The 13673-nt window shown below is 41.0% G+C and overlaps 1 protein-coding gene across 1 annotated transcript in view; it reads left to right on the top strand.

The window, feature by feature from the left end:
• Positions 1-5329, top strand: part of ANXA10 (annexin A10) — a 66470-nt gene extending 61141 nt beyond the window's left edge. Inside the window, exons 9-12 of the mRNA XM_032633924.1 lie at positions 76-171; positions 687-745; positions 2840-2962; positions 4930-5329. Of these exons, the coding sequence (XP_032489815.1) occupies positions 76-171; positions 687-745; positions 2840-2962; positions 4930-4998 (347 nt within the window). The 3' untranslated portion in view covers positions 4999-5329. The remainder of the gene's footprint in view (positions 1-75; positions 172-686; positions 746-2839; positions 2963-4929) is intronic.
• The last annotated feature ends 8344 nt before the right edge of the window (positions 5330-13673 follow it).

Below are 13673 nucleotides of genomic sequence, written 5' to 3'. Positions count from 1 at the left end.
TATTTACCTTCACTGTTTGCATTTTAAATTTATAATATTCATAAAATCTCCTTTGAATTATATCATGTGTTGAAGTTTTCCAGGAATTTCAAACTATTTCTGGGCAAGACATAGTAGACGCCATTAACGGATGTTATGATGGATCCTTTCAAGAGCTGCTAGTTGCAATTGGTGAGTAATAATGTGTTTGGCACAGTGAATGCTGCTTAGCTCTGATTGAATTAAATAGGCGTGAGCAAGCCGTTGATTGAGCCACTTTCCCCTGAATTTAATTATTTAGACAGAATGTTAACTCTGTACAGGAAACGTGCATCGGCTACCGATACAATGCACTAAACTGTCAAGCTGATAACTTTCACGAACCCACACCCTTCCTAACAGCTGTCAACTTTCACACTAGGAAACCTTGAATTCTCAGGTAACTGGGATCTCACACCTTTAAATTCATCTTGTACATACTAACTTCCTTTCCCTTGTAAAGAAGGTTATGGTTTTACCGCTATTCTAAATGTTGACATTTTAATACAATGTACAATGAGGGATCCCACAGAGAACTCACGAAGTATCAGTCTTCCAGGACTGTAACTGGAAAAAAAAAAAAAAGCATTCTCATCGTTTCCCAAATTCTGAAGAGAACATGTACTGTCACTCCCAAACTTTCTTCTTTTCTCTCTGATTTTTCCTAGTTCTCTGTGTTCGAGACAAACCAGGCTATTTTGCTTACAGATTATACAGTGCGATCCATGTAAGTATGAGCCACGTAGTTTTAAAATTTCTCCAGAAATCATGTCTACTTTCTCGAAGGACGAGTTTTACTTCAATTATTTAAATACTGATTCCCATATTTGAATTTGTATGCAAATATATTAATTTGAAAGAAAATATGCTCCAGTGAAGAAATATATTATACAACTGCACATCTTTGGTGCATTCATTTTCAAAGAAACAAACACTTATCTGCACGAGACAATGCGTATCTCATCCACAATGCACACGAAAATATTGAGAAAATGAAAAGGTCTCATACAAATCACTATACATGTCACAGCCCTGAAAACTCCAAGAAAATCATTAAAAACAATTCAGTGGTACAATAATTTCACGGGAGTGCTTTATCCTCCAAGCAATTGTCATAGACCAGCTTCTTAGAGGTAGCCAGCAAGCTTGGATAATATGTAAATCATCAAGAATATTTTTTTTATTTATTTTTATCGATGTGCAAGTATTTTTTATTAGGTAAAAGAACCCACGTATCCTCAGAACACAGGATCAGGATCAGAGCTCACAGTCCTCTGCTTCCTTTTGATTCTATTTCCAAGAATAAAGGTGGATTAACTATATATTTAAAAAAGTGTATTGGGCAAGGATATCGGATGACATCAACCGTTTCCTTCTCCAACAAAAAGAGTAAAGCTTCACTTGTGAATGACCTTGGGAAAATAATCACATTACTCTGGTTCCAATTACGCCCAAAGTGAGGGCCAATTATCCTAATAATAAATAAAAACTCTACCCTCGCTGTGTGTGTCAATGCAAAAAGGAAGGTAATGTGTACTCACGCACGGTTTGCAGGTACAGCAGAGGAGTGTATATTCCAGTAATCAGTGTTCATATACAAGGGCCTCCTGCCAGTGCCAAGTATTGTTCAAAAGCTGTTTTCACCAGCTCTCACCAAAGAAAATCTCTGTTTTTCTCCTGTGTATTCTAAGCAAATGATACACAACTTAAATATGGGCAGTTGGTTGGATCATTCATGTTTATCACTTCAAATTATGGAAAAGTTTGTTAGTAGGTCTATACCCAAAACATTCAGACATCAAAAATTAGCTGCTGATTCCTGGCCACTGGATGTCACCAGTACTCCACTTGAACAGACAAGTTGAAATTGCTTTGTGAAGCGGTATTCGTTCCGGACCTAGTACACAGAAAGGGATGGCTGTGTATTGTTCAGTATTGGAGGTTAAATCAGCAAATATTTTGAGTACCTGGAATTCTTACTTTTACAGTTTTCCACAATAAGCAGACGATAAAATAAAAACATAATTGCCGTCTTAGAAACGCTGACGTTCATCTAACAGAGTTGGGACCCACCTCCCAACCCAGGAAGAATTTTTACCTAGAAAGAGCACACGATCAGATTTGCATCTTCAGATGCGGTGTTCAGGAGACAGTGGGGAGGTTGACCAGGTTTGAAAGGGAGAATTATAGAGTCTCAGAAGTAGAAAACAAACTTATGGTCCCAGGGGGAAACGGGAGAGGGATAAATTAGGAGATTGGGACTGACATGTACACACATAAACACACGTAAAATGGATAACTAATAAGGCCCTACTATATAGCTCAGGGGACTCTATTCAACACTCTGTAACGGGCTACATGGGAAAAGAATCTAAAAGAGTGGATGTATATATATATGTACATGTATAACTGAATCACTTCGCTGTACAGCAAAAGCTAACACAACATTGTAAATCAACTACACTCCAATAAAAAAATGGTTTTTTAAATAAAAGGGGGGATTACTGCAGAATCAGGTGAAGTGATGAGGGCCAGCATCAAGGCTGTGACCCTGAAAATAGAGATTAGAGGGCATTTAAGAAGCAGAGTAGATGGACCACTTGACTGTGTGTGTACAGTGTGGGGAGGCCGGGGGAGGCGGGGGCGGGTCACAGAGGGGAGGCGGAGTCTGAGTCGATGCCCGTGGGTGGGGATGCCAGGGCTTGAGGGACACAGGACCAGGACCCCACGGCCACAGGAAAGAGGATGAGTCGATTTTAGAGAGACTGACTTTAAGGTGCTGTTTCCTTATTGTTTTTCTCCCCTTGGCTGTGTCTTTTAGGACTTTGGTTTCCATAATAAAACCGTGATCAGGATTCTTATTGCCAGAAGTGAAATAGACCTGATGACCATAAGGAAACGATACAAAGAGAGATACGGGAAGTCCCTCTTCCATGACATCAAAGTAAGTCTCCTCCGCGTGACTTATTTGCAGCCATATTCGATCCTTTTCGAAACTGAAACAAGGGCTGTGATTTAAGTAACCTCACGGTGGAATCTAGAAAGTTAACTCTTCTGGCTGGGATCATCTACATTAGTAGGTCAGGCAGCCTTAGTGCACCACAACAGGTGAGAAAAATCCCTTCACCTCGGTGACAAAACTTATTCCTCTTTGATGTGTTTTAAGCAAAAGTCATTGGTCTGTCATGCAAACTATTCATCCCACGATCACGTGATGAGGCTCTACAAGCTAAATGGCCAAGCATGATTAGCACCAGCAAGAAAACGTTTCGCAAGAAGAGCCCATTAATTGTGAAGAGCTTTCTGAGATCAGCTCTCCTGTGTCGTCATAGGAGGGGGCAGCCAGTCAGATCCCATCACACGGGTGCAAAATTCTGCACACTGCCATCCCATGAGCCCTTGAAGCTCATGCCTAGAAGCGATGGCTCAGAAGTCAACAGGCCGGTGGTTTCTTCATTCTGATACACCCACCTAAGCTTGAGCCTGGATTTTGATAAAACCTAGCAAAGAATTATCAGAGTATGTAGGACCATCTACGGAATTTGGGGCACCCCATGGAAAATGAAAACATTTGACCCCTTGTTCAAAAAAGTATAAAGAACTTCAAGATGGCACCCTCAGAGCATTAACCCAAGCACAGGGCCCTAGAATGTATCTTAATGTATATTTTGCAAGTCCTGTTACCTTGTCCACGTTGTTTCCATTGAAATTTTCAATTGCATAAAATAGCTTTTTAGTTTATTGAAAGATACGGAAGAAACTTGACAACCCAAGGAGGAAGAGATCACACAACCCAGAAGACCCTGTAGGCCCTCAGGGAGCTGAAGTGGTTTCCAAGAGGAAGGGTTAAGGGAGCATTTAGGAGACATCTTCCTCCTTCGTCTTTGATAAAACTCTCCTTACAGCCACCTTCAAAACCTTAAACTTTTAGTGGTGCTAAACATTTCTCATTGAGAAATGCGTGTCATAACTCATTTTCTAAATGAATAAACTAGTTCTAATACCTAGACAGCAATTAACGACAGCCACCTCAAAATCTACTAATATTCACATATGATTAATGCAACTTTACTATGTGCATTTAAGGCAGTGAATTATAATTACACAACTTTGTGTAAGAGAACATGGATGTGAGAGTTGACTTTTAACAAAGATAAGTTTTATAATTCCTTTTATTTATTACTATCTTTTTTTTGAAAACTTAGAAACTACGGAAGCATGATAAAAGGATTAAAATGGCCCTAATTCTCCACCACAGATAACCAATAACAAAATTTTTTTGTACATGTTTTCTTTTAAAAACTGTTTTACTACTTAAAGTAATATTTTTATTAAATCATGGATCCCACTGTAAAAGTTCTAAAGTACATAAACTGCCCCACATTATTATTTATTGCTTTTTACTTTTTCACTATTATACATAATATTACGGTGTATATTTTGGAGCATAAATCTTGGGCTCATCAATAATTGATCATTATTTCCTTAGGACAGATTTCTTGAAGTAGAATTTCTGCATTAATGAGTATAAACATTTTTAAGCCATCTGAGGCATACTGCCCAATCTGCCCTCCAGACTCTACACTGATTTACAACAATAAATGAGGACACCTCTTTCAAGCGGAGGAGAAGATTTGATTCTACTGGAAGTTATTCTTCTTATAAAAACACATTAGGGTTCCATCAACTTTATATAAACTTCGTTCTATTGACTACACCCACGGTATTATTTTTCAGTAACTTCCAGGGAACAGTTCTCAGGGCATATTAAATACTTAGATGAAAAAAATAAATAATTCTTGTGATGCTAACGGCCCATGGTCTTTCATTCTATAGTTCAGAGGAATTATGCTTCTTTTTAGAAATACTATGACATTGTATTTCAAATACATTACATTTTCTTCCTTTCAGCATTTCGCTTCAGGGCATTACGAGAAGGCTCTGCTTGCCATCTGTGCCGGTGATGCTGACGATTACTAAATGAAAAGAAGGATTTGGAGGAGGCACTCATCTTCAGAGACACGTCAAAATCTAGATTCTGTGATTAATATGCATTGTTAGTAGCATTATTACAAAACGATAGAATCATATTTTCTTTTCCCTCTTTAAAATTATTCCAAGAATAATGATTATCAACAGGTTATTCAAGAAAAACCTATTGACAAAAGTGTATGAGATTGGATTTGCACATATCTAAATCAGGGATTCGTTAGACTGCGTGTAACAGAATAATAAAAGACATTATTGCATTGACATATGTTATTTCATGTGAACCGTCAATTCCCTACAAGGAGTGGGTCTGCTTACAGCTGTCCCAGCATGCTGTGAGAGATGAGGGAGACGGGGTGCATGGCCATCCCCTTCCCCACTCGAGACTCTGGACAAACGCAGTAAAGCCAAAGTGAACATCTCAGTCCCCTTTAAACGAAAATAAAGGTATAAAACAGCAGAATACCGCCAGATATATACTTGTCAAGCTTAGCTGTGTAAGAGACTTAGATGGAAAAATAGGCATGTGTGTGCACACGCATGTGCGTGAGTGCTGTGTATTTGACAGCCACTCAGGTAAAGGCAACAGCTCTAGCTATTGCTGTTCTTGGCGTTAGTGCCTAGCCAGCCACTCGCCCAGGCAACGTCAGCAGAGTCCTTGCTGCTTGTCTGTCTTCACTCCTTAACATCAGCATCAAAGCCTATCTGGGAAGTAACTCTACGATTTGTGCCATTAGTCAAGGCTGTTCCCTTCTGTGTCTGAAGATGTGCTAAATTAGGAGCAGCAAAGAAAAAGTACTCACCGAGTCAGATTTGGAGGAGAACCTAGTTTGATGCTACAGTCTAGCCAAGAGCAAAAGCAGGGACAGAGATGGGTGAGCCCAAGGGATAAGCTCCCAGGATACGCAGGGGGGACACACAAATGAGGTCACAGAAAGCAGCGGTTAAGGAAGGCGAGCAAGGCTAATGTGGACTCGCAGGCAATAAATCTAGACGTACTGGTGACACTGGCGGATGTGCTTTATTCCACGTGGAGAGCTCTCAATGGCTCACAGCCTAGTCTCTGTAGATGTGTCCCCACTGGTCCCAGGGACATGGAAAATGTGCTCAGAACCTGGGGTCTGCCTGGGGGAAGAGTGCAGGACATTTAGAAACATGTAATAATTAGATATCTGAAACTACTTTCAAGAGTTCAGCTCACTGCTGTACTCTTGAAAGTAGTACAGTGTATGATGCTGTATAATTTTAACTGGGGTTTTATTTCTGCCTTTAAAAAAATCATTAGCATTTCAAGCCAAAGTAGTAATTGTTTGAGACATTTCGCATAGCTATTACACAAGCTAAAACTCTAAGAAGAAAAATGTTAGAATTCCTGATGAGAACTTAGAAATCTAACAAAAAACTTTCCACCCTAAGATATCTTTATATACGCTGTTGAATAAATTGTGAAATCTATACTTTAGTTAAGCAATATCTTTTACGTCTTTAGCGCAGCGAGAAAATCGAATCAAAAACAAATCTGGACTTAGGTAAGAAGAGAATTATTGGAAAAGACCATTGCAGTAAGTGGAACAGCCTACTGCAAAGGGAAAACACTGTGACTGTGGGACGTGCAGGGGTCTCAAAGGTCAGCAGAAAAAGATCTTCAATTTATAGGGATTAGTAAAGAAGGCTGGAAATGATCAGGTGAGGGGGGAATGGGGGTGTGTGTGGTGTGATTGCACAGTTGACCTCACAGTGACCTGGGGTTGGGGCAGGGACAGGTGATCTGGGGACCCCTCCGGGCAGCTTTCAGGAGGAGCCTAAGGGTGGATTAAAGTTCAGGGACTTGTGGGGCAGACGGGAGAAGCCTGACTAATATGTGGTCAAGTCAGCAGGTATTTTGCCCAGTTGGTCAGCAGGAGAAAGCAGTTCAGCTAATCCTTTATGAGACAAAGCATGAGAATTTGGAGGGTGTGTTGAGGATGGTCACAGGGAACAAGGGGTTGTTTGCAAGCCTCCTCTTAGTTATGCAGGAAGGGGCAAGTGACCCATGTCCTGAAACACAAAGGGTGGCATTCTGGCTATCTCTGTCTCCTAGGCGCACAGGACTCAGGAAAATTGGACACGGTCAGGGTCGTACTTTTCCCCCAAGTTTTCTGTCGAATGCTTCACTTAGCTGTTTAAATGCCAACACAACGTTGTCATCTTTGTCATCGCATAATTCACTTAGTGAGATCCTGTACGAGATGAAGCGTTTCAATTATTATCATGGTCTTTCGTACTTAAAGATGTTCAGCTGCTTATAGGAAATTCACATGCAGGGGCGTTTACTCTACCTGATGGTCTCAGTGACAGGCACAAAATCTGTGATTAACTTAAACGCACTGCCCATGTTTAACCTATAGAAAAAAAGAGAGTAACATTACAGGAATACATTTTGTTTTGATGGGTTCTCAATCTACAGCCAAGGAAAAGATAAATTACCACTGAATTGCTGGCCCTTCCAGAGACAAAATAAAGCCAGACGTGGAGATACCTCAGGACATACCCCTGCGCTTTGCATCCAGAGCCTTATTCTGTTCCGTGTAGCCCTAAAGTGACCAAACTAGTAAAGAGGCTAATCGTTTGGCTAAAGAAGCATGACTTTTAGTGCTCTTATAGAGTAGCCCATTATTATGACCAAAGTTGTTATTTTACATGTTAAAACAGTGCCAAATGTGAGTGATGTCACCAAAGACGGCAGAGCAGGCAGAAGGAGGGCCCATCCCTGCACAGAAACATCAAAAACTCAAGCAAAAGCTGCCAGAAGGGTGGAAAATAAGCCCAGGTTTAACTCAGAGTCAAGAACAGGTTAGAAAAGTAGGAAAGCGCTGAGACATTTTTATTCACCCTTTCCCCACCCTCCTTCCAGCTTAGCATCAGCCTTGCTTCCCACTCCCCGATTCCCCAGGGAGCAGGGCCGGCCTTGTTCATCTGTCTGTCCTAACCTGTCTGGGAGCTGCAGGAAGGACTGAGGTGAGGGGCTTGTCTTTGTTTGGCCGAGCTCAGAGCTCAGTCAGGGAGGGAGATAGCGAGGCAGCTGCCGAGGGTGAAAGACGACAGTCGAGACCGTCGACTGAAAAAAATGCACAGCGTGAGAGTTGTGAGTTAAGTTTTATCTGGGGCAAAATGAGGACTAGAGCCCGGGAGACAGCGTTTCAGAGAGCTCTGAGAAACAGCTCTGAAGAGGCGGCGGAGAAGTCAGCATAGATGTGATTTTGGTGAAGGGGGAGTACATGTAATCAAGCACATATTTTTTGCAGAAGGTTTCCGCTAGTCTCACGAAGGTTACCGCTGGTCACGAGGAGCAGAGTTCACCATGAAGGATTTTAGTGCTTTGCTAGATACGAGGACATGCAAGAATTGGGCTCATAAAATCTTCTCCTCGGGCTTCCCTGGTGGCGCAGTGGTTGAGAGCCTGCCTGGCGATGCAGGGGACACAGGTTCGTGCCCCGGTCTGGGAAGATCCCACATGCTGTGGAGCGGCTGGGCCTGTGAGCCATGGCCGCTGAGCCTGTGCATCCGGAGCCTGTGCTCCGCAACAGGAGAGGCCACAACAGTGAGAGGCCCGTGTACCACAAAAAAAAAAAAAAAAAAAAAAAAAAAAAATCTTCTCCTCAAAATACCTATCTGAAGACCTGTTCTGCCTGTTTTCCCCAGAGCCCAGAGCACCTCATTTCTGCTCTCCACCCTGAACTCCCTTCAGGGGGTGCTGAAGGTCAGCAGCTGATCCTTGCAGAGGTAGATGGCAAGTGCCAATTTGTAGGTGACAAGACAAAACAACTGAGTAACGAAAACCTCTGAGGAAAATCTAGGTGAACCCACATACGTCGGGGAATTCAGACAGCCATGCAGATGCCTAGGGCAGGACACATGCTTAGAAAAGACCTGAGAAGACCCCAAGCCTTCATTAATGCTGGTCTCCAGGATGAGTGCAAGCAGGATGTGGGGGAAGGGTGAGTCATAAACGGCTTCACTGTTGAAGGAGATTCCAGCACAGAGCCAATCTGCAAAGAACGGAAGGAAGATTTTTCTTTCCTTTTCTTCTTCTCCTCCTTCTCCTACTTCTCATTTTCTTCCCGTTTCTCCTTCTCCTGCTCTTCCTCCTTCTTGTTTCTCTTCTTCCTCTCTCTCTCCCACTCCCCCTTGCGTTCAAAAAAATCTCTGTCCAAACACTAGCTGAATACAATCTAAGGAAACAAGGACTTCAGGGACTTCCCTGGTGGTCCACTGGGTAAGACTCCTCGCTCCCAGTGAAGGGGGCCAGGGTTCGATCCCTGGTCGGGGAACTAGATCCTGCATGCATGCCACAACTAAGAAGTCCGCATGCCACAACTAAGAAGTCTGCATGCCGCAACTAAGACCCAGCACAGCCAAAATAAATAAACAAATATTTTTTTAATTAAAAAAGTAAAGAAACAAGGACTTCAGAGGCCATACATGGTGAAAAATATACACAGATTTTTATAAAAATAGTTTAGAAAAGTCACTAAACCAAACAACGCCACAGCGGACCCCTCGAAACATAAACCCTGAGAAGGGGGACAATTCCAGAATTACCACATTATTGTATTCAAAATGTACAGGGCTCAGAAAAAATGTATGCAGCGTAAAGAGAAACTAGAAAGTATACCCATTGACAGATAAAATTGCCAGAAACTATCCCTGAGAAACAAAAAAGAGCATAAGACTTATTTAAAAAAATCAAAATGGTAAAAGTAAGTCCTTCCTTATCAGTAATTACGTTAAATGTAAGTGGACTAAATTCTCCAATCAAAAGATTGGCAGAATGAATTAAAAAATACATAATCAGGGCTTCCCTGGTGGCAGAGTGGTTGAGAGTCCGCCTGCCGATGCAGGGGACGCGGGTTCGTGCCCCGGTCCGGGAAGATCCCACATGCCGCGGAGCGGCTGGGCCCGTGAGCCACGGCCGCTGAGCCTGCGCGTCCGGAGCCTGTGCTCCGCAACGGGAGGGGCCGCAACAGTGAGAGGCCCGCGTACCGCAAAAACAAAAAAAAAACACATGATCCAACAATTTACTGTCTATAAGAGACTAATTTTGGATACAAACATACAAAGGTGTTGAAAAGTGAAAGAATAGAAAAAGATACTCCATGCAAACAGTAAATAGAAGAGAGCTGGGGTGGCTGTACTAATATCAGAAAAAAATAGACTTTAAGTACAAACTGTTACAAGAGACAAAAAAGACATTATATGTGGATAAAAGGATTGATTCATGTAGAAGATATAACACTTATCTAGAAGATGCAATAAACATATAGACCCCAAATAACAGACTCCCCCAAAGATATGAGGCAAAACACTGACAGAATTTAAGAGAGAAAGTGACAGCTCTAAAACAGTAGTTAAAGGGGACTCTGGGAGGGCTCACGCCAAGGAGTACTTCCCAGAACCTCTGCTGTCACTGTCCTAATCCCCACGGTGAGCCACAGCCACCCCTGCCTCTGCAGGAGACCCTCCAACACTAGCAGGGAATCCTACTAGACAAGTCCAGTGGCTCCAGCAGTCACACAGAAGATGCCTGCTCACCATTCACTTGTCTGAGAAAATTTCACCTCATGTATTGTCTCCCTCACTGGAATGCCAGCTCCCTGACAGCAAAGGCTCTTTTCATCTCTGTGCCTCTAGACTAGTCCTTAGAGGAGTGGCTGGTATATAGGAGGTATGCTTGGCACATGGAAAACTCAGTGCTCACTGAATTGCTGCATTCTGAAGAGAGAGATTTTCCAAAAATAACTAGAGTCTAAAGGGCAGCTATTCAATACTGAAACTGGGTCATCAGTAGCCATCTACAGTTTGGCAGAAAATACACTTAAAAATTAATCTAAGATATCAGGAAACTTGCTCAAGCCTCTTAGATAGCCTCATACACCAGAGGGCAGACAGCAGAAGCAAGAAGAACTACAATCTTGCCGCCTGTGGAACAAAAACCACGTTCACAGAAAGACAGACAAGATGAAAAGGCCAAGGGCTGTGTACCAGATGAAGGAACAAGATAAAACCCCAGAAAAAAAACAACTAAATGAAGTGGAGATAGGCAACCTTCCAGAAAAGGAATTCAGAATAATGATAGTGAAAATGATCCAGGACCTCGGAAAAAGAATGGAGGCAAAGATCGAGAAGATGCAAGAAATGTTTAACAAAGACCTAGAAGAATTAAAGAACAAACAGAGATGAACAACACAATAACTGAAATGAAAACTACACTAGAAGGAGCCAGTAGCAGAATAACTGAGGCGGAAGAATGGATAAGTGACCTGGAAGACAGAATGGTGGAATTCACTGCTGCAGAACAGAATAAAGAAAAAACAAAAGAAATGAAGACAGCCTAAGAGACCTCTGCGACAACATTAAATGCAACAGCATTCGCATTATAGGGGTCCCAGAAGGAGAAGAGAGAGAGAAAGGACCTGAGAAAATACTTGAAGAGATTATAGTCGAAAACTTCCCTAACATGGGAAAGGAAATAGCCACCCAAGTCCAGGAAGTGCAGTGAGTCCCATACAGGATAAACCCAAGCAGAAACATGCCAAGACACATAGTAATCAAAATGGCAAAAATTAAAGACAAAGAAAAATTATTGAAAGCAGCTAGGGAAAAATGACAAATAACATACAAGGGAACTCCCATAAGGTTAACAGCTGATTTCTCTGCAGAAACTCTACAAACCAGAAGGGAGTGGAATGATATACTTAAAGTGATGAAAGGGAAGAACCTACAACCAAGATTACTCTACCTGGCAAGAATCTCATTCAGATTCGATGGAGAAATCAAAAGCTTTACAGACATGCAAAAGCTAAGAGAATTCAGCACCACCAAATCAGCTCTACCACAAATGCTAAAGGAACTTCAATAAGTGGGAAACACAAGAGAAGAAAAGGACCTACGAAAAGAAACCTAAAACAGTGAAGAAAATGGTCATAGGAACATACATATCGATAATTACCTTAAATGTGAATGGATTAAGTGCTCCAATCAAAAGACACAGGCTCGCTGAATGGATACAAAAACAAGACCCGTCTATATGCTGTCTACAGGAGACCCACTTCAGACCTAGGGACACATACAGACTGAAAGTGAGGGGATGGAAAAAGATATCCCATGTAAATGGAAATCAAAAGAAAGCTGGAGTAGCAATTCTCATATCAGACAAAATAGACTTTAAAATAAAGAATGTTGCAAGAGACAAGGAAGGGCACTACATAATGATCAAGGGATCAATCCAAGAAGAAGATATGAGAATTACAAATATATATGCACCCAATACAAAAGCACCTCAATACATAAGGCAACTGCTAACAGCTATAAAAGAGGAAATCGACAGTAACACAATAATAGTGGGGGACTTTAACTCCTCACTTACACCAATGGACAGATGATCCTAAATGAAAATAAATAAGGAAACAGAAGCTTTCAATGACACAAGAGACCAGATAGATTTACTTGATATTTATAGGACATTCCATCCAAAAACAGCAGATTACACTTTCTTCTCAAGTGCACACGGAACATTCTCCAGGATAGATCACATCTTGGGTCACAAATCAAGCCTCAGTAAATTTAAGAAAACTGAAATCATCTCAAGCATCTTTTTTGACCACAGCGTTATGAGATTAGAAATGAATTACGGGGGAAAAAAAAAAAACAGACGTATTTCAAAGCCCACACCCAACAGCAGCAGCAGATTACACCCTTCATAAGCATATCAAATGTTCTCCAGAAGAGACCATAAGTTAGGCTACAAAACAAGTTTCAACACGTTTAAAATTACAGAAGTCACACAAAGTCTTTTCAGACACATTTCAGAGCACAGCGGAATGAAGCTAGAAATCATTAACAGAAGGAAAATAGGAAAACTGACAACTCTATGGAAATTAAACAGCACACAGACAATGAGTCAAAGAAGAAATCACAGGTGAATCAGAAAACAAAGACAAATGACAGCAAAAGCAAAGCATACCAAAATTTATGGGATACATGAAGCTGCTCAGAAGGAAATTTATACCAGTTAATGCCCAAATTAAAAAAGATGGAAGATCTCACATCAGCAACCTAATTTTCCACTTAAGGAACTAGAGAAACAAGTGTGATCTAAAACCTAAGCTAGCAGAAGGAAGGAAATAATAAAGATTAGTGTGGTGGAAAATGAAATAAATAATAGAAAAATAGAATCAGTGAAACAAAAGCTGGATCTCAGAAAAGATCAACAAAATTGACCAAATCTTTAGCTAGATTGACAAAGAAAGAAGACGCAAATAAAATCAGAAATAAACATAGGGAAAGATGCTACAGAAGTAAAAAGGATTATGTGAGGTTATTATCAACAAATAACATTACAACAAAAAATTAGATAATCTACGTTAAATGGATGAATTTCTAGAAATATACATATTACCAATACTGATTCAAAAAAATAGAAAATCTAATAAAGCCTACAGTAATTAAGTAAACTGAGTCAGTTATCAAAACCCTCCTAACAAACAAAAGTCCAGATCAGCTGGTAGTGAATTCTACCAAACACTTAAAGAAGAATTAACACCAATTTTTTTCAAACTGTTGCAAAAAAACAGAAGAGGAAGGAATGCTTCCTAACTCATTCTATGAGGCCCATTTTACCCTAATAC

This window comes from Phocoena sinus, chromosome 6 (genome assembly GCF_008692025.1).
Source record: "Phocoena sinus isolate mPhoSin1 chromosome 6, mPhoSin1.pri, whole genome shotgun sequence".
NCBI classification, from domain to species: domain Eukaryota; kingdom Metazoa; phylum Chordata; class Mammalia; order Artiodactyla; family Phocoenidae; genus Phocoena; species Phocoena sinus.
Note: the sequence above shows the minus strand (reverse complement) of the source record. Positions and strands in the feature narration are given on the sequence as shown.